We start from the raw sequence: 26,156 nt of genomic DNA on the forward strand, positions 1-26,156 counted from the left end.
CCCTGGAGGACGCACTCTCTGGGTCCTGTTTGAACACGAATGTCTGAGCACATTTCAGAACTCATCCAGAGCAAGTCTGAAGGAACGAAACTCTTTTATCCTCAATGGAAGAATGGTTGGGTTGGTGGGCTCGGACTTCAGCACCCCTGGGAGGGCAGATGACCCTGCATACCTGTCCACCTTTCCCCCTATGCCACCTCCTTGGGCAGCGTTCTGAAATGCTCAGGGAAGCCAGGAGTGAAGTATTTATGACAGCTATGCAAGTTCCAGCGATTACTACGCAGCAGCTCTTTGTAAGTCCCAGCCAAGTCATTTTATTAGATCGAGCGATGCTCTTCCAGGAAGTGTTTAAGCATACACAACTTATATTGAGAGTGGCATGCACACTTGAAGGTACCTTTCTTCAGAAGTGAGTGTGTCAGTCTGTGGGTACCCAGGAGCGGTACAGACACTCGCGTTACTTGCTGGCAGCTGACACCCACAGATGCTGGTCAGACAAGAAGCAATGCAGAAGCATCCTTAATCTATGAGATGTTCTTAGATTTTAGAGCCAGACATATACTACATCATTAGTGACTAGGAGGGCTTAGAAAGGATTAATAGGAAAACAAAACTCAGTACTCTCCAAGTATGAGAATAGGGTTTGTCAGGGGATGTAACTGGCAAAGGAGTTCTTACTGTGTTCTGCACTGCTTCCAGAAGAAAAAAATGCATAAAAAGTGGAAGTCTGTACAGACTCTCCTGGGGATGGGATTCTTATCTGCAGCGGAAGTGACCCCTGGCTATGTGTTGTTAACTCTCGTCAGAGTAGGGAGTGTCGATGGAATCTTAACAGCTCTTCTTCTATACAAATGATTTGGAGGCTACTTTTTTGTTTGTTTGTTTCAGGAATGTTAAAACCTCTTAAATTACATTTTAATATAATAACCAGTTGTAAACAAATTTTAAGTTAATATCTTCTATATTACATATATGTATATACATCACCCACACACATGTTTCATACACATATATAATCAGCCAGTGTGTGTGTGTGTGTGTGTGTGTGTGTGTGTGTGTGTGTTTCCAGCTCTGACAAAAATCTTACTAGAATGAAGATGTTAACATGTACTAAAGAAAGGTGGGTTATGGGCTCTCTAAAATGTTTTACTTATTAGAAAATAAAGTGGCTTCTTCGTGGGCCTGTCGGGCCTGTGATCTAGAAGGCATCATATGATGCTTTCTAGAACAAATCACATTTTGTGAAAGTGAGTACTCAGGTTTGTTATATGTTAGTCTCAATAAAGAAACTGCACAGGCTTAAAAGAAAGGTGAATTATTAAGGCTTGCTTGTCAGAGTTTCTAGAACCATCCATATGAGCAATAAAAATTAGATCTACCACAGCAGTTAGAAATGGCTACTTCTTAGAGTCATGTGCTCACACCTCTCTTGTTGTTCTGAGAACATCGGCATCAATGAGTTTATCTGAAGGAAGGAGAGACCCCAAGAGTGAGAAGGTCCAGAGAAAACATTCACGGTCGACAGCTGTTGCTGTAGTGAGCATTTGCAGAGTATGAATCTCCCCAGCTGTCTCAACAGGGCTTCCCAAGGGCAGAGGCAGTCCAAACAGATGGCCACTGTGGGAACTTTCAGATACTCTCACTCTAATGGGAGAAACTGCCACCCTGGGGCAAAGTTGATTAACTTTAGGAGTGTACTCAGAAGCAACAGTTTCTTTGAGTTTCATTCTGGAACAACGTTACTGATGCTAGATAATATGGGGAAATGAAACTGTTTCCACCTCAGGGCTTCCTTCAGCATAGGCCAGAGCTCCAAGATGCATGAAATGGGAGACTCGTGAAATGAGGCATGAAGGACTGTCCTGTCTCTGGCAGCGTGCTCCTTCAAAGGATAGTCACAAGACATTTTCTCTTCTTGCCCATTTCTACTAGTTGGTACCAAGCATAAAAATAAAACAGCGGGGAGGAATGAGTCGGGGAAATGGCTCAGTTGGCAAAATGCCTGCTGCACAACATAGGGCCTGAGTTTGGATGGTCAGCACCTGCATCAAAGCTAGACCTATAATCCCAGCTCTATGTGGAATTGCAATGCGCTGGTCAGCCAGCCTCTTTTCAGATCCTCGCCCCTCTAAAGGAACTACTCAGATTCAGTGAGAGACTCTGTGTCAAAAAAATCTCAGGTGTGAGTGCTAGAGGAAGACCCTTGATGACAATCTCTGGCCTCCATGCTCATGTGCACGCACCTAGGAACAGACACACGCCACTCACTAACGATGAGAGAAAATAAATAAAATTAGGTGTTGGGGAAAAAGCAGGCGAGCCTGTTCTCCAGGGCTCTTGTCCAGCCTGGAAGAAAGCTTAGGTACAGAAGGTGGCTTCAAGGCAGTCCTAACCAGCCTGATTTAGATATCTGTTTTATTCCATAAACCAAACACCTGGTGAGAAACAGAGAACCAAAAAGAAACCTGGATTCAATTCTCTCAAGATGCTAGAGCAAGTGAGGAAACTCGCCGGCTCTACAAAGCAGGTAGAGAAAAAAAAGTAGGGAATTCAAAAGGTAAAAAGAAAGAAAAGCATTTATTTCTTTCTCTCCTAGGAGGGCAGCAAAGCACACATGCTCCTTTGTTCTATAGCTCAGCTGTCCCAAGAAGAGACACTTCAGAGCTGTGACAGGTACATGTATGGTGTGACCAAAGGACCCAGCACTTACAGAAAAATTAAAATGGAAATGCAGTACCTCAGACAATGGTGGCCTGTGTGGATGAGCCAATGGCAGGTAGAGGAACAAGACAAGCACCTTGACGCCTTTTTCAGCTCCTCCCAGCCAAGGGGTGCAAAGGAAGCGCTCTGTGTCTGCTTCACTTTCTCTCCCCCCTAAGACCTCCTGCCCTCCTAGAACCCTTGCTCTTGCTGTCTCAAATTGCATGGCTGGCCAAAAGCAGAGAGCACAGAGTCCCTGTGACTCCAACCATGACATCGCCATGCAAAACTCTCTCTGTGCAAACACAAGCTCAGGACCTAAGAGACACCAAGCACACAACAGAGAACCTAAGCAGACTCCGAGGCTGCCTTCAGGGCACTCCTTCAATGCCTACTCACAGGACACCGGAGGGGCTACCTCATGTGTGTTGAGGGATATGAGGAACCTTTTAAAAATCATTTTTAAATCAGACTTTTCTGAATAGCCTTTGACTATTTCCGAGGGTGAAGAAGAAAGCCTGGCTATGATGGTACCAACATTCTTTTTCTGGACTGGTCCTGAAGACCCTTGCTTCCTGTCTCCCTTTCTGACCCTTAGTGAGCCAAGGACTTCATGGCCAGAGACACCAGGAACACTGGCACCTTGCTCAACCTGCGACTACACCTCTCTTGTGGTGTTTCTGCACCAGGTGCATCTGCTCGGGGGGTCTTTCAAGCCCTCTCTGGGTACAGTGACAGGATCATAGAGTCCTCACACCCCACCTTCAAAGACTCCAGAAGGGCAGGGACACCAGTTGAGGCCCCCCTTTCAAGTTCATTCTGTTCTGCTTGGAGGGTTCCTGACCTCAAGTTAAAAATAAAAACAATAAAAAAAAAATGAACTGTGTGCAAATCTCAAGATAAACAACCCCACGAGGCTTTCTTGGGAAGGTTGTCATGCAGGTTAGGAGGTCATGTGGTCCTGTCCCTTACTGCATGATCTGACCTCTATCACGCTGCCCCAACCCTGCCCCATCCTAGGGTTAGAAGGCTTGGGAAGAGCAGAACCACAACGGAGTCTAAATATGAGCAAAGCAAACAGCTAGACTCCATGAGCAGCCAGGCTGGAATGATAGACAGTTAGACAGGCAGACAGACAGACAGACAGACAGACAGACATGTGGGGGTGGCAATGCCCTGTGCTGACTGGGCCAGTTCCATAGTCTATCTCAGATATAGAGCAGTCAAGCAACGGACAGGAAGAGATCTATACCAATAACAATGCCAGTGCTTCCCACCTTGGCCAGGGAAGCCTGCCTGATTGGCTGGCCCGGGAGGATGCTCATTTGCCATCACTTGGTGGGTCACTTCCCCTGGACTGAACCTTCCCTGCTATTCAAGGCTCAACTCAAAGCATCACCTTCAAGGAACTTCTTGGCACAACTTTCATGGTGCCCTTTTCTCTTATGCTGATGTGTAACTCAGACTGTCTGCAGCTTCTGATTTAATAGTGGCCATAGTCACATTTTTCTAAAACCACCTTTGCATGTTAGAATTTCCAATCCAGTTTCAACTGTAACACTTCCCGGGGCTTCTGGACTCCATGGAAAAAAATACATGAGCATTAGAACCAAATGAACCTGGAGCAAGATACCACATCAGGGTGTTGGAGGTTAGGGGTCCTAAACCTCATGAAGGCTTCCTTTCCTCAACGATGCCATGGAGCAAGGTCATGGTCCTGTCTAGCAGCTCCGGTCACAGGAGCTCCACCCTGTACTAGCCTAGCACCCATGCTGCTGTGGAACTGATGGCAGCCCAAAGCCATCAGAGTAAGATGTGCCCAGCAGTAGGCACCTGGAGGAGCAGAGCCAGTCCCAACCTTCAAATCACAGTCTATTCCCTCAGTCTTGTTTCTTCTAACATGTCAGACTAGTGGCAAATGGACAGAAACCTGGACAGAAACCAGGACAGAGACGCCCTGATCTTGCTGCTCTCGCTGTACTTGTCTCTTCCCTGTTAGCTGCTTTTACCTCCGTGGACAGGCTGCTGTGAGGGAGGTGTCAAACTCTCTAAGACTCTCGTGCCCTTTGTGTCTGTCCCCTGTGTGGGAGCCTTCTCCCACACTCACTGCAACTGAAATAAAATATACTTGTCCCAAGTACGACTTCATTATCGAGGTTCTCGGTACCCTATTTACTAATTTTAAGCGGCACGAGTATTTATAGGACAACGCATGGGGTTTGAAAAAGATTGCCTTTTATTTTTAGTAAAATTTTCCTAACAATAAGCAGCCCTCTATGGCATTTTAATAACTGCTTAGCCTCTAATTACACACATAAGCCACAATTTGCCTACTGACACACCGCCAACTTTTTTACTCTACCACACATACTCTAGCCAAAGTGAGCATCCTTCTATACACATGATCATTTACGCTACATGCAATCTGAGAGAGGCATGCATTAACCGGCATCATTACAGTTCACAGTCAAGGCTCTAACATTTTACCTGACCACCAGCAGGCAGAGGGTTTCCAATTTCATGACTTGCAAATACCTTCTTTTTTAAATTTAAGTCAGGATCTCACTTCTTAAGCCAGGCTGACCTTGAACTTGTGATCCTGACCTCTTAGGAGCTGAGATTACAGGTGTGCACTACCAATGTGCAGATATAACAATGCCACTTGTATGGTTGATTTCGGTGGTGGTGGTGATGGTGATTTGGAGAAAATGTCTGGTTCTTGCAATCTTCATGCTACTAACATCAGAAGAAAGGTGCTTATGTTTTTATCTTAGCCAAAGTGAAGCAGGCAAGCCTCTTGAACTACATGTGTGACGATTTACCGAGTACAGACAGCGGCCAGACTCCAGAGCTTGGCTCGACACCTCGGCGTGGAGTTGCAAACGTGTCCTTCTTTGATGGCTGTAAGTCAGGATCTAGCCCAGTGTCCAAGGAACTCACTTTGCTAACTCATGCTTGCTATGTGAATGAAAGGGCATGTTTTTTACATCTATGGCTTTTTTTGACAATGTAAGGAAAATAACTACAATGAAATGAATGGGATGGAATTAAAGTTCTGGAGCAGCAGCCACCACCTGCCAAAAGAATGCCTCTTCTGTTTTCCTAGCGGAGTTGGCTTTTCCCTCCCAGTCCCATCAACAAAGGCACTTCAGTGGGCTCCTGCATTATATGCTAACATTTAATCCACAGCAGAAACCCAGTGCAAGGTGCATCAGAGGAAAGCCAACGTCCCTAGAGACCAGAGCAGGGCCATGTCGACGCCATGGGTTGCAGCATCTCCACTACAAAACCACGGTAATCTAATGCTGTTACCCATTGAATAAATAACTATTTAATAAGCTATTGCCCCTCTCTGATCCCAGAAACAACTTAAAAATTAAATAGCACATGCAGTTATGAGGGGGTCGGGCCATTCCCAGTTAATTAGGTTGGAAGTTACAGAGGACACCCTTCCACCCCAGCCCACTGTCCTGTCCTTATCTGAGTTTCTATTGTTACTGCTTTTACAGGAAAAAGTCCTACAGTCTTAGAATTTCCAAAGCCGGTCTTATAGAAATGCTAAAAGTAGCTCAGGAGACGTTATAAAGGGCAGAACTGAAGACGGGGATGTAAACATGACTGAATTCCGCGTCCCCTCAAGTCCCCTTAGAGCTTTGCTTTGGACTATTTATGTGCAACTGCCTGAAGAGGAAGAGGAAGAGAGCATGGAAGACAGTGAGTGTCTGCCCTTCAGAGAACTTTACAGTTAAGCTAGTTAACATAGCTATGTTAGGTACTAATGTACTTACAGAAAGAGCGTGTGTGGCTTTCCCTATTGATTTAAATAATGCCATAATGGCATTAGGAGACGACACAAGCAAACTTTGGAGCTGAAAGGGTTCCATTTTTAGATGTCAGCTGGTCAGAGACCGTAGAGGAGAGATGTACAAGGCGACACCACAAAAGAGGCGGGGCCAGTGGTTTTTGGCTCTAGACTCTTCCCATCGTATCAACAAGATTTTTCAAGACTGTTGCATGGTCAGGTACTGTAATGGCTGGTTGGGTTGTCAACTTGAGTGGATTAGGAAGTGTCTGTAACTGATGAGACATTCCTGTATGTCTATGGGAGCATTTCTGGAGAAGACAGACATGTGAGGGAGTGCCGGGGAGTGGACCTCACCCTCGAGATGGACTGTGCAGCCCTCCAAGGGCAGGCCAGGATTAAGATGTTCAATGAAGGAGCGGAGACTGCATGTGGCACCGGCTTGCCCTCTTTGTGGACGAGTGGGTCAATGGCTACTGCTGCTCTCCTTCCCTAGACATCAGACTCCAGTATGATTGGCCTTTCAAGGGGTACCCAGTACCAGTGACTCTCCAGGAATGGGCACTACTTGTGGGTTTTCAATGCTAACTGGGGATGGCTGGGATCTCTGGTTCTTGCCTTTCTATCAGACAGACAGCCATTGTTGGATTGTGCAACCCATCGTGTAAGTCAATCTAGAGAACTCCATCGTGTAAGCAGCATATCTATATGCACACGTATATACACGTTCCTTTGGTCCTGTTCCTTTCGAGCACCTGCCTACAACAGACACAGGATGTTTTGTCCTACAGAAAGCTTACTGTTAACTTCATGACCCTCTGGATTTCTCATACTCTATCCTATAGCCCCGTCTCCTTAGTCACCTTCCTGGTTTTATCTTTTTCTCTCAGAGTCCACTAGGATTTCGAAAGGCATGACAAACACACCACAGTATAGGTCCATGGGGTGAGAAAGGAATTAAGTTCTGAGCATCCCAACGAGGCAAGGGCACAGACGGCTCTGTCACCGACTGTCAGGCATGAACCGCTGCAGTTCACTCCCCCTTGTCACCTAGAAACCTTGGCAGGCTCTGAGACAGGCTGCACAGACTGAGGGCCAGCCCATCCATCTGAAGGCTAAAAGTCTTTACTCTAGGGGCTGGAGAGATAGCGCAGCAGTTAAGAGCACTGACTGCTCCGTCAGAGGACTGGGTTTGGTTGCCAGTGCCCACATGGTGGTTTAACATAGCCTGTAACTGATTCCAGGGGATCAGTTGCCTTTTTCTGGCCTCTTTGGACACTGGCACATAGATGTAATATAAGCTAAAAATAAATCAATCTTTGAAAAAATACTTAAAACTAGGTTCTATACATATGCTGGTGACACAGTATTAATGTCTTCCCCTGCAATTTATTCATGGGACTGCCCTGGTCCTGCTTTATGGCCCCATTTGGCTTTTTATAAAACAGCTCTCTCCAGCCCTACATGCTGCAGTCTGCCATTGAAGGATGGTTATCACGAAGCTCCAGAGAGGTCGGGCTGAACTCACTTTGCTACACTGCGCTTGAGTCCCTCTGTCTCTGCACACACAGACAGGTCAGTCTGAGTGGGTAGAAGAATCACATTAGAGTGAGTGGGTGCATGTTTTAGTGGGAAAAATGGCTTGATAGCCATGAGCAACTGAAGGGACCGGGGAGACAGGGCCAACCACAGACAAAGCAGGGAGTGTGGGAGTCATGGGCCATGATGCCTGCTTCCTGGTAGATAAAATACCCAAGGCACTGGCTCCACTCTGGATTTGTACCCTGTTAGGACAAGGGTGAGCAGCGTCATTGAAACACTGGCTGAAATGCTGTCCTGGCCATAGAGACCTTACTGCTGCATTATGCTGCTTTGGGAACAGTTCTGGAACATGATGGAGTGAGAATGCCTTCTGGGTGTAGTCCTGGAAGACTGGTCCAAATGGCAGCCTCTGCCCGCACAGTAGTGTGGCCCACACGCAGTAATGACACCGCCATCTGTGGCTAGCTTTGTCGGCCTGGCATCCTAGCAGACTCAAGTTTATCTCTTCCAATTGCTCATCTCCAACTCTGTACAACCCCAGGGGCCGCCTCCACATGTGTGGTCACGACAAACCTGCATTTCTACAGTGTCAGACAATAGTGTGTGCTTTCAGGACGGAGGGTGAAAGTGCTGTGTGGATTAACATCAAGGCTGCCCCTTCCCAGGGCACTTGAAAGCACAGGAAGACAACAGAAGCATGTTTAAATTGCCTGTGCTCATATTAGCCAAAACCTACCACTCTATCCAGGGTCCCCTAATCTTGTATAATTGCTCTCAAGATGACAAACTTTTAAGAAGCAAAATACCAATAAATAGCGAGACCCCAAAAGTAGCAAGAGTCCTTGTTCCCACAGTAGTCACCTACAGACATCATGTTATTAGCCTAGAAAAGTCTGAAGAATATACGCACCTCTCCCAGGCTCAATAAGGAGCTACCAGAAAGTTGTGTCTAGTCCTGGGTCCACAAACAGCCTTACTAATGGTAGATACCCTTAGCAAAAGGGGGGAGACTTAAGGCAGAACCCAAAACATTATTAAAGGTAAGGCTGACCCTTTCCAGTGTTCCAGACACATGACCCAAATCTGGAACACTTTTCAAAGTCCAGTGGAGACCTAGACCATCAGTGAAGAGAAGAAATGAGTTCCCATCTGTGTTCCGTGTAAATAGGTCACCCCAAAGAACTCCACAAAATGCCAACAAAATGCCAACTGCTTCTGTTCACACTGGACAATAATTTCCTGTCTGTTTTCTTTTCTAAAATCGGGTTTAAAGATGTATGGGTAGGAAAAGCTCATGTGATCATGGAACTCCCATTACATTGCAAGAGACAGAAGTTACAGCACCTTCAAAGTTTCCTGATGCCCCTGTGTGGTCAGCCCTTATCCCTAGCCCATGCCAAGCAAGTGACGTCATAACTTCCTGTACTCAAATACAGGTTTCTACACTTCAGAATTTCCCTCAAATCTTTAAATTTCCCTGATTTTAAGACATACAAACACCCGGGCAAGATGTGACCATTTAGATTAGAATATATGTTATCATCAAAACATTTTATTAGAGTATATCTGACAGCACTTTTGAGATGTAACTGTGTAGCTTATAGTATGTGGCACTTTCCTTTAAAATAAATCAGTGAGATACATCTCAATTCTCTCATGACAGTTACTTCATATTTACTAATGCTAAGTATTCATCCAGGTGCCAGAACCACAGGCACTTGAGGGTGGGGTGGGGATCGTGCAGAGGTCACCATACTGTCAAACAGTCATGTCTACAAGTAGAGAGCTTTCTACCCATTGACACCACAGAGCATTCTCTCTTGTGGGTCACAGTTCTCCTTTCAGGAAAATCTCCCCCAGACCAAACGGCACACAGACACAGGAAGTAAGGCTGAAGGAGCCACCATCAATCATTCCTAGGAATCATTGCTATGGCCAATCCTTTCCTAGGAATGATCCAATTATTTCTTCTATCGTGTGCTTCTGTGGCAAAGAAGTCTCATTTAAAACCCATTGCCGGTTAACAGCCACAAAGCTGTGAGGGTATCAAAGAGAGTCTCTAGAAAGAAGGGTTCAATCTACGGAGGACAGACATCCCAAATCCTCCCCACACACACTTCAAGCTCCTCACATTTTTTTCTCCAGGAAACTTTTCAAACTTTGCAAGGAGGAGGAAAGACCTGGGGATTGAACTCGCAGCCTTGTGCACGTCAGGCAAACACTCTACCACTGAGCTATATGCCTGGCCCTTCCCTTGATCAGTTTTAAGGTAGAAGAAATGGTAGTGCTCTTACCTGACTCCTCAAAGTGCTCCTCACTGGACAGAGTTCTAGACAAGATAAGTATTAATGCTTCTTTAAATTGGTCGAAATGTACCTAAAAAGCAATTAAAAATAAATTTAAAATCATTTCCCACAGCCCTAAGAAGGCAGAGCCATCTGCAGGTCTCTGCACCCACGTTTGTTCTCATCCTTCATCTCTAAAGCACATTAGAAACAAAAGGCCGCTCACTGCTGACAGCAGCGCCATGAACACACTGGTGTTTATACAAATACAAGTATCTGTTCAGCTTCCTAGGAGAAAAGCTAGCTGGCAAGCCCTCTGTAAACTCAGGAAGATACATTGTGAACTCTCAACCCCTTTACCTTTCAAACAAGATCAAAAGAGAAAGGCAGCAGGTTGGACTCTAGGAAAAACCTCCCGAGTAAACGACCCATTGTCAAACTGCTCTGTGGATGCCTTTACCGCCCAGGACAGTCTAGAAGGGCGTCAGCTCTTTTAAGGATGACTTTAATACGGCTTTGCCTGGGGCAAGTATGTAATATTTATCTCCCAGATCCCTTGAGTATGGAAAAAAATCAACGGCAAACACACAATGCAGGACGCCTGAGAAGTACATCCATCGCTTCATAAAACATAATTGCCTTGACTAGCTTGGGAGATCAAGTCTGACTTTCAGAAACACTCATCAGAAGCGCTTACAAGGGTAAAAGTTGTTCTTCTCCACCTTTCTGTGACCTCGGCCTGGGACAGCAGGGAGAAGTAGTATTTCTAGTCAACATAATTCTACTTTGATTGTGTGGCACTTATTTTCCTGAACAGAGGTTTCAATTATAAATGATAAATTTTAAAAATTCACTTCCAAATTAAAATTGGAAAGTTGACAACGCATATTAGTCATCTTATTATTGGAAAAATGTCCTATCTGCACAAATCAAACAAAGCAGAGGTGTCCTTCCTGAGACTCATGTCTTAAGACTGAAGCATGAGTCAGGCTTAGTGGTTGCAGCCTGTAATTCCAACTACCAAAGAGCTAAGGCACCAGGGCCACAAATTTGAAGCTTGATAGAGTGATGTAGTAAGTTCTAGGCCAGCCCAAGCAACTTAATAAGGTCCTGTCTCAAAATCAAATTAATAAAAACTTAAACATGGGTAGCACACTGTCCTACTATGTTCAAGGCCTTAGGATCAGTTTCCTAATACAAAACAAACAAAAGAAATCACAAAGCACACACACACACTCAAGCCAGGCATGGTTCTAATTCCAGCATTCAGAGGCAGAGGCAGGTGGATCTGAGTTTAAGGGCATCCTCGTCTACAGAGCAAGTTCTAACACAGCAACTGAGAGGCTCACAGAGAAACCCTGTCTTGAGGGAAAAAAAGAAAAACCTCAGACCGAACAAAACTATTATACTTTTCTACATTCTCCCAAAGTAGATGTGAGCTCCACTACTCTAACTTTGATTAAAACTCACTCCCCCATTATATTCCTTTTAGAGATTTCAAAGTTTTTAATTTATTTATATTTACGTATATGTAAATGTGTGCCTGCTTGTTTGTATGTACCTGCAGGTGCCCATCCTGGTCAGAAGAGGGCGCTGGGTGTCCTGGAACTGGAGTTACTGGTGGCTGTGTGCTATGTGAAATGGGTGCTGGGAACCAGACCCAGATCTGCCACAGCAGCGACTGCTCTTAATCACTGAGCCCTCACTTCAGCCTAGATTCCTTCTAGATCATGTGGGCTTTACCTAATTTTCTAATTGCTGTTAAAAAGCATAACTTGTATAGGTATAAGTATAGACGTATGTGTATATGATGTATATGATGTATGTGTATATGTGTATGTTGAGAAGAGTTAGGGTTTGCATTCTTGGCAAATTTTCTGTAAAATATGGACTTCTGAAATCAAGAGCTAGCAGAGACCTTGAACAGAAGTCTGCCCAGAGAGGTAGAGCATCTGCTAACGCAACAGGATGGCCCATGACATGGTTAAGAAATTACGGGGATGTAAGCTGTGCTAATTAGAAGTTGTGCCTGACAAACCACCTTAAAATCTCAGGAAGAAGTAAGCACACAGTCCTGACTTCAGAAATAGGCTCAGATAGGCATGGTGCCACACAGGTAAACTGGAGTTTACATGGCTGACGTCATTTATCCCAACGGCCAGTTCACAGCATCACACATCTGGGACAGATGTCTCTTAAGATCAAAACCGTTCCTCCTTTTCAGGGCAGGCAGCAGTAGGGCTGGGAAGATGTACCCAGGCTCTGAAGCCACTCTGCTGCTCAATGCCCACTGTGACCTGGCTAGCTTGCCTAACTATCCCGAGCTTCTGTGTGCTGATCGGCAACAACTGGGGCTGTCTAGCACATATCCTCTATCATTCATTTGACAGGCATGTATTGAGCAGCAGCTATGTGCCACACAGTAAGCCCTGGTAACACAACAGAGATGGGAGTGACACAATCCAACGGTCTTCATGGAACTTAAACTCATAGGGAATGTCGTGTCCAGCAGGCACTGTGCTAAGCACTGCATACCTTGTGATTTCATAATTCCCTTCCCTAGGCAGTGCTAGGGAGGTAAAATGAAAGTTATGTAAAATGTCTAGAACACTCTAGAACTTATTAGGCCCCCACAAGTGGTAGTTAATACTATCATGTATAATCCTGGGTTGACTGTTCCCAACAACAGAGAAATGGAGCTGTATTCTGAAGCACAGCAGATGACCACGGGAGCAGCATAGTCAAGTTCCAAGAGGGTAGGGCAGCCGTTGTAGATCCTGGGGCCAGTCTACTCCTGAGAGCTGTAGAGTTGCTCAGAATCAGAGAGACTGAGCTGGTCTGTTGTACATGGAGACCCCTAACTCTGAGTTTCCCCAACTTGAGTTATTCAGAGGGCCCTGAGTGAAGCCTTTCTCCCCTTCCTGCAGTGACAAGCTAAACAGGGGGGCTAATTTGAAAGGAAGGCATTTTCCTGAGAAATTCAAGCTCTTTATACTCGGCTCTGCAAGTCTCTGGAGGGTTTCTAAAGGTCTGTGTTTTGATAGTCATAGATGAGAGTCTTTCTGAGAATGGGTGTGGTGAAGTTTGCCTGTAATCACAACACTTGGGAGGTGGAGGAGGTAGAGACAGGAGGATTGAGAGTTTAAGGTCAGCCTCAAACAACACAGCAAGACCCAGGCAGGCCAGAGTTATATGAGACTCTGCCTTTAAGAGGAAGAAGGGGGAAAAGCCTTCAGTGTTAAGTTTGGTCCTAATTCAGTTCAGTAAATAGAAATCATGATGCTCATCCCGGGGTCTAGAAACCTCCCCTGACATTCGGTTCAGGTATCTATAACCTGAAATTACTCTAAATCAATGTTAGAGGCTTTCTATGGAGCTGAAATCTCCTTGACTAAGATATAACAACTAGAAGCATTGGGGATGGTAGGTTCCTAATCTCAAAGCCTTGATTATCTGATTATCTAGCGTAAGGCAGACACTGAGGAGACCAATGGGCGAGACCTTGTGGCTGCATACAGCTTAGGCACATCTGCCAGGGTGCAGGATAGATAGGACCAGTGCAGGAGTTCCCAACTGTTGTTATTGTAAAGATTTATTTACTTTATTTGTATATTTCACCCACATGTGCTTGGTGCCTTTGGAAGTCAGGAAGGAGTTATGGGTTCAGGAGTTATAGATGGTTTGTGAGACACCATGTGTGCTAGGAATTGAACCCAGATTCTCTGCAAGAGCACAAGTATTCTTTACTGAGACATCTCCCGGTACCACCACCACACAACACACACACACACACACACACACACACACACACACACACACACACACACACACACTTTTTTTATAGTTGTTAAGACAGCATCTCACTACCTGGCCTCCAACTTAGATCCACCAGCCTTGCCCTCAGGAGTGCTGGGATGAAAGGTGTTCCCCACCACATCTGGCTTCACTACTAAAGGCCATCCTGCTGCAATCCACACACTACAGTCTAGAAACAGCAAGCAAAGGACAGACACCCCCATGGTAAGGACAAAAAGTAACTTCACACACAAATAATGGAGGATTCTTTCACTTTTAAAAAAAGTTAAAATAATTCTCTGTAAACTATTTTTAAAAGATGGAATATATGCACTTGAAACCTAATGGGCTGGGGTTGTTTAGTCTGGGGCATAGATGTAGATGCTGCTAAATGAAGCCTGACATATCCCTTTTCTACTATATTGAAAAAGCTAATAGGGCAAAAATGATTAAGTGAGTCTAATTACATGTAATATACTCTCTGATCAGATAAAACTTAAACCGATTTTTTTTTGACTGTCTAACAGTTAATCTCTTCTTCCCCCTTGCGTGTCAAAACATGGGGTAAAGGATGTAGTTACTGGGAAGTGTTATTCATGTATGTCTCAGATAATCCAAGGTAAGTGGAGTAATCTAAAGGTTTTCTCACAGACAGCTTGTCTTTGAATTTTACACTACCCGTCTGAGATGCCACCTTTACGTTTGGAAAATAAAGGTTGTTGACAGAAAGCCTGTTCCTTGCTCCTACCCATGTCTTAGGAGTGGCAGGGTTACCTGGGGAACCAGGCCTTCTGATATGGCTCTACCAGAACCAGCCATTCTGCCGGACTCAGGCCCACTTCACTCATGACCTGACCTCTCAAGAGAGCCCCACTGAGCCAAGTGAAACCTTGGGCTTCGTGGCAAGCCACCAGGTGCCCCCTGCACAGCAGATGTAAGGCCGTAGCAGGCAGAGAACTTGAACTCAAGACACCTTGACCTCTGCTCTCAAGGAGTTTATCAGATCCACTCTAGGGAGCAGGAGAACGGAATGTAGAAGAAAGGTGAGTGTGTTAGTGGCAAGAAGATAGAATCTGGCAAGTACCTGGAAAGAGACAAAGCAAGCTGGCAGGGGCCCCTGATCAGTCAGTCTGTCCTACTTGGCCAGTGGGAAGGAAAAATAGGGCCTGGCTTGTGATCTTTGCCTTCTCAGAGAAGGCAGAGTTAAAGGCCTCCATATCGAGTGAGAAATCAGTCTCATTTTAGCACATGAAGCATCTGTGATTGTTAAGTCAGAGGTGCTTCACGGTCCAATGTCACGTATCTAAGTTGGTCCCTTCCTTCAAGCAAACCTCAGACAGCACTCAGCAGCTGAGCTAAACAATTAGCACAGCTTCAAGCCGTTTCTATCTCTGTTTCCTTCTTGCAAGGGCATGCAGACCCTGGGCCCCAGGATTTAAACCGCAGTAAACGCCACATCTTTGATTCAAGGAGACCATTCTCTAAGGGAGATAGGTGATTTCAGTTTCTTTTTTCATCGATGTTCATGAATACTGATGTGGTAAAAAGCCCCTCAGGGTTCAACTCAGAACCAAAATGCCGGTAAAAGGCCCCTATTGTTAAAAATCACATTAAGAGTGAGTTCACCAGGCTTGGTAACTAAGAAGATTTAGTACCCTTTTCCCTCCAAGGGAGCTTTACACTACTGTGGTGTGTCAAAATTTAGACATATACAAATATACAAGGCAATTCAGTCTTACAAGGTAATGAGCTTCCAGGTTGTGGGTGCCCTGACTGGTACTTCCCCATTTGAATAAAAATTGCTACCGTTCATTTAATAAGCGTTTCTCTATCTATGCCTCAAAGGGCAGTTTGCAGCAATGCAGAAATTACATGCCTGACTAAAAACACACAGGGCATTTAAACTAAATCAATAGGAAGGCTAGTCAAGGCTCAGTGTCTGTGTCTGTGTGTGTCTCTCTCTGTCTCTGTCTCTGTCTCTCTCTCTCTCTGTCTCTCTGTCTCTCTCTCTGTCTGTCTGTCTCTCTCTCTCTCTCTCTCTGTGTGTGTGTGTGTGTGTGTGTGTGTGTGTGTGTGTGTGTGTGTGTGTGTGAGATGTGTCACCACCTCTTGACAGATTTTTACCTCATCACTATTCCATGCCACATTCTGTATGAATGCTGTCTTAGGAAACAATTTGCCCTTCTGGAGGAAAAAAAGAGTGTAAAGTACTATATAAGAAGTGAGTGCTAGGGTTGGGGATTTAGCTCAGTGGTAGAGCACTTGCCTAGCAAGCACAAGGCCCTGGGTTCGGTCCCCAGCTCCGAAAAAAAAGAAAAAAAGAAAAAAAAAAAGAAGAAGTGAGTGCTAGTTCAGAACAACAGCTCTGATGAGAGTAGAATAAAGAATCCTACACTGCACAGTCATCTTGTGCAGCCATGGAGATCAAATGCACATTGTTTCCACATGTGCTCAGGTAATATTCAAACAGACTCAAACCAGAGCATTCAAACCAGTGTTTAACAAGACAAAGCTCTATGTAGCTGTCATTAAACTTAGTTGCTTTCTATCTGCCAACACAGGAGGAAATCGGTGACAGAACCTTCAGGACATAGTTAGTTGAGGTGGGTATAGAAATATGGACCCATCAGAAAATGGTTTCTGTGAGCTAGGAGAAACCTCATTGGCTAGCAAACAGATGTGTTTGGCCACAAAAGACAAGGCTATGAAAAATTTTAATCTAAATATAAAAGACACACGATCCATGTATTTTATTTACAAACTGTAAGCCTAGATTGGGCAGGTTTTGAAGCTTTCTAACTCATACCCCAGCCAAATGTCCCGTGTTACTTGCTCCTCCTGGTCACATGCTCATGGTCTATCTCCTCTCATGGTGGCTTCCTCCTCCCTCCCTGTCCTTTCTTCTCCCTCGTCTCTGTACCTGCAACCCCCAACCAGGTAACTGAAAACCCGCCTACATCTATTTACTGTCCAACCACAGGCTTTACCCTTTTACTGACCAATAACTTGGGGACCAAGGTTACATAGCATCATTATGTATACCATAGCATGGTATACATGAGGATTTTTTTCCTTGAGGGGGGCAACCAGATCTAGGGGGCTGGTACCTAGCATTTGAATATAAGCAGCATCAGACCAATCTCCAACCATGGGGAAGTCATTATTTATCAAAAACTCATTCTTACAGGGGGTGGAGGTGGGGAGGATACTCAGGCAGGCCCTTTTCTCTGGCTCTCTTTAAGGTCTTTGGTGTCTATACTCTAAGGTCAGTCAGCACCCATCAGCCTTGTAAGGAAGTTATTGCTTTTCCCATTCTGCAGATGAAGAAACTGAGGCAGGAGTCAGTATTTGAATTGAGGTCTGACACTGGGAACTGTACTATGATAGTACCTTCTCCCTATGTACTTGTGGCAACAGCGGTGATGGTAACGCTGTTTAGAGGGAATGTGAAGGGATGAGATTCACTTTTGCATAGTTAGTGTGCAAGATGCTATGGACACGTGAACTTAAATGCAAGGGCTGGGGACTCTAGCCTCCCATGCTGGCACTGCCTCGAATGAGTCACCTGACCTTGGACAAGCCGTACAAGGTACTAGGATGCTTTGTCACACAGATGAGCCCTGATGACTAATACCTGTGATGGACACCGAAGGACATGAAATATCCTTTGGCAGACAAAAAGCCACCCATTAAAAATATCAAAAAATATTGGCAAATTTTACTGAGCCTTCCTAACTACGTGGCTGAGAAATCAAGCATTATTCAAAGAATTCGGTCAAATGAAAATGGCCAACTACAACTTGTCCTCCTTGTTTTTCCGGGGTCCAGGGTCACCCCTTTACCTCTGCTTCCTGTAACACTAAAATACTCTGAGACTTAGGGAGTCACAGGGTAGAAATGGGAGTCCATTTTGTAGTGAGTTTGACATTGACCCCTCAATATGGAATAGAAGCACGCTGATCAGGTGGAACGCAGGCATGGCGGAGTCTGAAGCAGCCCTGAAAGAGAATCTTGTAGAGGAGAAGGGCGATCTATTCAGAGTCACAAAAGCGGCACAAATAACAGTTACAGAGAAGGAGACTGAAGGTGCACGCTTCCCACCCCGCCGCTGTCGGTCTGGGAGAGTCACAGTGAAATCCACGGGAGTGTGATTGCAGATGGTTATAAATAGACAGGAGCTGATGATCAAGTGTAATTGCATACACGCAGAATGAGTCCAAATAACCGCCGTCAGCAAGCCTTTCTCCCTGTCAGATTTACTCTTCAAATAGCTAAGTGTGTGTAAGAGAAAGAAACCGTAAGAAGCTTTTAATGACCTGGAAACAAAGTCAAATCTACCATCCCAACTTAATAGTGGCATTCTTGAAAGGGCACCAAGCACTCTGAAGTGAACAATGAAGGGAGATGAATTATATGTTTGCAAAGCTATCAAAATTTAATATGAAAACTTTTCTCTTTTTGGGGGGGTGGGGGGGTGGTTCTTTCAACACAGAGTTTCTCTGTGTAGCCCTGGCTGTCCTGGAACTCTGTAGACCAGGCTGGCCTCAAACTCTGCCTGCCTCTGCCTTCTGAGCGCTAGGATTAAAGGTGTCCACCATCACATTGGTCAGGTACTCATGGAGCCATGAGTCCTGCTAGTTTCCATTGGAACAGGTGTGCCAAGAACACAGGGTATTTTAGATCTTTATCAAGGAACACAGCAATGGAAAGCTTCAAAACGTCAGGGGAACTGTCTTGTCCCAAAGTTGCCATATTGGATAAGGAAAGGAAATGCACTGTATGACATGAATGTAGTCTGAAGGTTTCCAGACAGATCAACTAAATCTAAGCTATCTATCTAAACTAAATCTAAGCTATCTATCTAAACTAAATCTAAGCTATCTATCAAATCTAAATCTAAGCTATCTATCTAAACTAAACCGAATTGAAGCTACCTATCAACACAAAGCAAGCGGTCTCCTTCTATCCTAATTGCTGATAAAAGAGAAGAGGCTCAAGGGAACACCTGTCATAATGGAAGCTGGAGATGGCTCAGTGGTTGAGAGCACTGTCTGCTCTTCCAGAGGTCCTGAGTTCAAATCCCAGCAACCCCATGGTGGGTCACAATCATCTGTAATGGGATCTGATGCCCTCTTCTGTACATGCAGATGGAACACTCATATACATAAAATAAATAAATATTAAAAGAAAGTGTTATAATGAAACCCACTGTTCATATGCTGACTTTTAAAACTGATATAAAGTCACAACATGAAGCACCTAATATCGGGCTACTTGCTTGGTAAAAGTTCGGCCCAGCAAAGAGTTATGGAAGCATCCTGCCCTGTGTGAGCATTCAGTCCCTTTACCAATCACCCACCAGGTATGTCACCCAACCAGACTACCAATGTTTCCATATCTGGAAGAGGCCCTAGGGTGGGGCTTCACAGGGGTTTAGCTTATGTCATGGACTGAGCACATGCACCTGATCCTTTCCGTTAAATCAAGGGTCCTGAAATTACACGTCTGGACAGTAATCAACAGGAGCAGGGAAATAATGACTTAAGTTATGGATCCAGACAGATCAACTATCTCTAACTTGAAAGGAAACAGTCTATTAGCAAATGCAAAGAAAATGCGCATACCCACACACATTGATATAGAACAGTTATATTCAATTAAGGTGTTTATTATTCAAAAGGTAAAATAAAGTCAGAAGCATCTAGGAAGATGATGGATCCTAATATATCCAAAAGCCAATTTTATGAACTACCGTAGTATATAGTAAACATTAATAAATTGCACCGATACAATGAGACTAACTGAATGACTGTCACAAGTGACAATTATATTTGCTGAATTAATGAATTAATCAATGTATTATCATTTGTCATGATCTTTTTCTACTTATTAAATCAAGTTTCTAGTCGTATAACCCAAACCCCAACCCTTTGACGGTTATAGCACCAGAGACTGAACCTGGGGCCTTACACATTCCAGATAAGCTCTTTACCATCTGAGTCTTAAACTTTTTCTATAAACTTCTTCTCGAGAGAAGAAAGATAGCGGACATAAAAAATATCAGCTTGCGACTGGCATGGTGGCACGCCCCTTGTAATTCCAGCAAATAGGAAACAGAGGCAGGAAGAACTTGTGAGTGCGAGGCCAGCCTGGTCTACATAAGCAGTTCTAGGCCAGCCAGGGCTACATAGTGAGACCCTATCTCAAAATAAAATAAGCAATCAAAAAGCAATAACAAAAACTTGTAAAAAGTCTTACTGCCAAGGACTGCCACAGGTCTCAAACAGTGGAAAGAGAACCTACTACCTCAGATTGCCTGCTGACCCTCACTGCTGTCTGTCTCTTGTCTGTCTGTTTCTGTCTCTCTGTCTCTCTCTCTCTCCTCATCTCTTTCTCATACACACACATACACATACACACACACACATACACTCACACATATACATATTCTCACACACACTCAAATAAAATGAAAAAATAATAACCATAGTTAGTCATGATTAAATATTTCAAAACAGATAATGGAAAAGATTTCTAATGCTCCCAACAAGAAGATGCCAATCAGCTGACCTCATCATGATGCGTGACACATGAGTATTGAAATTCCACACTTCAGTATGTATAGTTACTGTGTGTCATCTAAAAATAAATGAATTTTAACACTTACACCTTAACCATATATAATCCCTAGTCAGTGTATCGGGAAGGTGATAGGCAGAATGGCTCCAGTAAACTCTTCAGAGATTTACTGCTTTACAACTGAAGATTATAAACCGTGCATGAGACTTCTTCACAGCATATGGTCAAAGCGATCAACCAAGGAGAATAATTCAGTTTCATAAAGATGCAAATTTAGCCGTAGTGTGTTAATTCACGACAAAGCTGTCTCTCAAGACAATCACCAGGGACCTCCCACGTGAAATCAATATGCAGACATCTATTTAACTTCTATCACCGGCTCACTAAGTAAATATCACACTGCAGACCACTTAGGTACTCACTATTCAGGCAAATAGCCAGGAGAAAGCAGGCTGATGGTGTCAAGCCATTAACAAATCAATCGATAACTGTTCCCTAGTTCCGGCTCACATCTGGAGAGCACATTGTTAGCCAGCTGCTAGGGCAGAATCTTTGTGCAGTGGAGGATCCCTTTTTACTCAGAGAGGTTCTCAGGGAGACCATCAGCCAAACATGGCTCCTTGTGCTTTCTGAAGCACTAAAAGCACCTACTCCTTCATCCCAAAGGCCTGCGACCTGAGGACCACACTGGGAGATGCTATTCTTGTTCTCCGCTACACCTAAAACCCTGGAGCACACGAAAGAGAGTAAATGGTTTGACTTTCCATATTGCTATTTTTTACTACCTTTCAAATGAGTCTTTTTAGCATTTTCTAGGTACCACGTATACTCACAAACATCTAAGCTTGCTCCAAGTGACCAAGAGTGGCCCTACTTCTTGCAACAAAATCAACTTCTTTTTCCTGATGGGTGGACTATTTGGTCTCACATCATGACAAGCCCCCAATATCATTTTTTAATATTAGCTTCATAGTCAGTGCTGTGTCTTCATCCTTCACGTGACACGCATCCATACTTCTATGGCTTGGGACACTCATCCATAAGTCAGTTGGAAGACAGTGAACAAGACATGAGGCAAAACCAAACTAAGCTTCCTGACTGCTTCCTGGAGTTACAGTGCAGGACAAACCAGTGTATAGTGTCACAATTAGCAACACAACTTGGAAGTCCCTCCCCTTTCGTTTTGCCTGCCCTAGACCCGAGGGCAGAAAACTCTACACAAAGCATCTTAAAGGAGGCTACTGGTTATGAATGGGAGAACGGAAGGCACTCTTAGACTGCAACACACCAAATGTCCTTCTCACTGCTAGGAGCTTGAGACAAGGGGGGCCTCTTTCCTTTGTCTCTTCCCTGACACTTGATCTAGCGGGGAAACATGACCCGGTCAAATGTGGAAGTTAACCGGTTCTCACACTCACTCCCCGTGCATGTAGAGCTGGACTGGAGACCACCTATGTTTTGTTTACTTTCTTGTCCTACTTCCTGGATGGAAGATTCAAACTTCACCTCAAAATGAACCACACGAAAACCAGCTTTTTAAAAGTCAAGCTAGAAACTACATCTACTTCCTGCGAAGGGCCCCCTCTTCCTGTCTTTCCTTCTTTTCCATGGAAAACTCCCCCGCCCCTCTGTTTTCTGTCCCCATGATGAATATGGATTCAATGAAATGACCCACAAAGAACAAGGGGAGAAAGTCTGGGAAACAGTCTATTTCTCTTGTAAACCATAATGCTCAGCGCACAACTTAATTCCAAGCGCAGACTGAATTTATCATGCCCTTATCACTCGAACAAACTGCACGCCCCAGGTTAACGGCCAGGTTGCAAGAGACAAGTTGCAACACACCTGTGACTTGCCACCAACCCCAGGACCCTGACAGAAACCGCGTACCACTTCCCACAAACTCTGTTCTTCCCCAGATCTTACCCTGCCCAACAGGTTGTCCTGGAGTAGTGTCTGCTGCAGCACCGGGCCCACATCTTCCAAGCATAGCACATGGCAGAGGTCAGTGAGCTCCTCTTGACCCAGAGACCCAGTTCCCAGGGTGTCAAAACTGTCAAACAGCTCCTTGAGTCGGGCCTCATGTTGGTCCTGCTCCACCTCATCCATCCCATAGCCCACAGGGCACACCTGCGTGGGACAGGAAAGAAAACAGGTTGGGGCAGGCCACTTCTGGACACGCGAATCTCCCCCAACCCTAACTGGACACACACATTTCTACTTGGAACAAGCTGCAGCAAGGCCCTGTCTTGTACACACACAAGTACCAGGGCCTAACTGTAATGCTACAATGGAGTAACAGAACAGGCTCTCAGGGTTGAGGCAGGGAAGCCAGCCTCCTTCCTGACAGATCCATGGGCGGATGGCCTGTCTCACACCTGAAAGGGTTTCTCACCTATCAGCCTGGGGGTTGAGGAAAGTGAAAGGCTCTTCTACCAGCCAGTTAGGTCAGTTAGGTCAGATAGATAATGATTAGTACTCAGTCACTACTCAGTCAGAGCTGCCAGACAAGTCAGCAAGCTGTAGACAACCTCCCGCCATGCTGGGATCTGAGGTGTGGCTGAACTTTCACTCCATTCGGCCTAGGTATCCCACATCACCATCTCCCACTTTACACAGCCCAGATGCCTTTAATTCAAAAAGCAACTCAATTAGCCTTGCTGGTGCGATTTCCCTCAGCAGGGCTGACCGTATTCCCGAGGCTCGCTCTCGAACCAGGGTGCTCTAGGTGCTGCTCAGTTGCCTAGAGAAAGGGCAAAACACCACAGACCTTTCCCGAGGAGGAGCCGCTGGCTGTTTGGGGAGAGTTGAACAGCATCTCTGACCTCCTCCACCTCAGCACCTCAGACTTTATTCCTGGCTGCCTGTCTTCCATCACCGATTCACCACCACCCCCCACCCAGCAAACCCAGGTCCCAGCCTTTCACCCTCCCTAGGATCAGTGAAAACCATCACCAAAGGCTTTGAGTCATCTTTTGCTGAAAACAAAGCCACGCAATTCCAGGTATTTACTTCAAGAATGAGATGTTCACAGGCCGGGTGTGGTGGTGCACACCTTTAATCCCAGCACTTGAAAGGCAGAGAGAGGCAGGCGGATCTCTGTGAGTTCAGAGCAGCATGATATACAGAGGAAGTTCCACAACAACCAGGGCCACACAGAAAAACCCTGTCTCGATAAGCGAGGGAGGGAAGGAGGGAGGGAGGAAGAAAGCGAAAAAGATCTTTCCTTCTCCTTGTATCCAATAATCAATTTTTAATGTGCTGAATCCAGCCCATATGCTGCACACCTGGACGAAGCTCCATGATGCAATCAACGGGTGCCAAACACACGCATACCCTTGGGATGGTGACCTCAGGCCTTTGCAATCAGGCTGTCAGCCAACCCCATGACTACAAAACACAGCCCTCCCCAGGGCTTGCGGATGTCGCTCAGTGGTACATCATACATGCTTAGCACGTGCAAGGCCCAGGTCAAACCCCTAAGAGCACCGACAGTAAGAACAGCCCCTCTAACTAAAGCCCTGAGTCAGGACTCCCAAAGCAGCGCCCAGTAACGCAGAGACAGTGTAATTTAAGCTGCTGCACACGGCTCAGGCCCACAGCAACGGAGCTTTCTGAACTCTAGGCCGCTTCCTTTCTTCCCATAAACAATTGTCCAAAATATGGCAGGCCTGAACAGGCAGCCAGGTCTAGTGGACGGCTTTGATTCCAGCACTTGAGAGGCAGAGATGGCAAATCTCTGTGAGTTCAAGGTCAGCTTGGTCTACAGAGTGAGTTCCAGAACAGCCAGGGCTACATAGCGAGACCTCGTCTCTGTGTGTGTGTGTGTGTGTGTGTGTGACCAATAGCCAGGGCTACATAGTGAGATCCTGTGTGTGTGTTTGTATGTAACAAAAGGCCAGGGCTACATAGTGAGATCGTGTGTGTGTGTGTGTGTGTGTGTGTGTGTGTGTGTGTGTGTGTGTGTGTGTAAAAACAACAACAACAAAAACCAAACAAACAAAAAAGCAAAGACAAGCCGTGACCCCACAACTGGATGACCTCAGAAAGTGAGCTGGAAAGAGGCTGAGACACAGCTCAGTGTTTAGGGCCACCTAAAGCAATGTGATAGAGTAGGTCCAGGCCCCCACGCCTGGGAAGGTCTCTTCCACCAGCAGCTAACCACTGAGGTGCAGCAGGCTCTGGCTGCCTTCCCAGGGTTGGTCTGCTGGGTTAACTAATCAGTATGTAAATGTTTTCAAAATATGTTGGGAGTGCTACATAAACATCAAAGCTTCAGAAAAGAAACACCAAGGTGTTAAACCAAACCACAAAAAGAAGGAACACAGACAAAGCCAAGCTAATGAGATTTGCCTGGAGTGGGCCAGTTAATTGTCAACCAAGGTCTGCTGGGCTGGGGGATTTTCACAGCTGTGGCGCTTTCTTAGCGTCCTCTGAGTTGTGATCAGACCAACTTCAGAAAAACCAGACAATTCTACTTCCACTTGGTTTCTGTTTATGAACTCAGAAGGACTCCTAACACTTTCCCCTTCAACGTCACTTCCTGTCTTAGCCAGTGGTCGAGGGATAGAACAACCCTTTTACAGGGGTCTCACATCAGATCTCCTGTATATTATATATTTGCATTATTATTCGTAACTGTAGCAAAGTTGCAGTCATGAAGTAGCAATGAAAATAAGTTGTGGTTGGGGGTCACCACAACATGAGGAGCTGGATTAAAGAGTCCAGGCATTAGGAGAGTTGAGAACCAGTGGTTGAAGCCAATGAAAGAGAACAAAACTGGCCCAGTGCTAAGAACCTGGCCTTCTCTGCTGCTTTGACTCTGGTTGGCTGGCATGTCTGATTTAGGGAGTCCGTTAGATTTTCACTAGATCAGACTTCTTTCATATGAAAACAGCTTTTTTTTTTCCTTTCTTATCCCTGAACTTCATCTCCTTGGGCTCCACAGACAACAAGCTTAGGAGAATGTTCTTTTGACTGAAGGCAGGGGTTGGGGTGGGAGGTGAAGTTACATGGGGGAAGGTGGGGGTAGAAGGTGAGGGGTACATAGGGTGGGGGTAGGAGGTGAGGGTGCATGGGGTAGGGGTAGGGGCAATATGGGAGAAGGGGGCTGCACCTCAGTGGAGCAAATGCTCCAACTGCAACATCCAGGAAATGTTACACATGGTGACAAGCTGTCAGTTCTCATCTGGCACCAAACGCATTTTTGCTGGTTGACACAATTCTCCAAATGTTCATCTGTAATTTCCCTTGCAAGAAACGTTTCCCCTCCCCCCACTTGGCAGAAAGGTAGAGGAAGGGCCACAGTTTCTTCTTCTTTATCTATCGCCTTCCCTTCCCCCACCTGAATAGTACAATCCATTCTTTGGGCCAGGAACTCAGTAAATGGACTGACTTCTTTTTATGGAGGTTCCATGGAGGGACATTTACCCCGGTGAAGACGACAAAGTCGA

General features: G+C 45.3%; 1 protein-coding gene across 8 annotated transcripts in view; it reads right to left on the reverse strand.

The window, feature by feature from the left end:
• Window positions 1-26,156, reverse strand: part of Nin (ninein) — a 101,108-nt gene that overhangs the window by 67,839 nt on the left and 7,113 nt on the right. For all 8 annotated transcript variants that reach the window (XM_032907876.1, XM_032907878.1, XM_032907880.1 and 5 more), the window contains 2 exons: window positions 22,630-22,833; window positions 10,339-10,420 (listed from right to left, as the gene is read on the reverse strand). In XM_032907876.1, coding sequence (XP_032763767.1) covers window positions 10,339-10,420; window positions 22,630-22,812 — 265 coding nt within the window. In that variant the 5' untranslated portion in view covers window positions 22,813-22,833. Of the gene's footprint in view, window positions 1-10,338; window positions 10,421-22,629; window positions 22,834-26,156 lie in introns of those variants that run through there.

This window comes from Rattus rattus, chromosome 7, assembly GCF_011064425.1.
Source record: "Rattus rattus isolate New Zealand chromosome 7, Rrattus_CSIRO_v1, whole genome shotgun sequence".
NCBI classification, from domain to species: domain Eukaryota; kingdom Metazoa; phylum Chordata; class Mammalia; order Rodentia; family Muridae; genus Rattus; species Rattus rattus.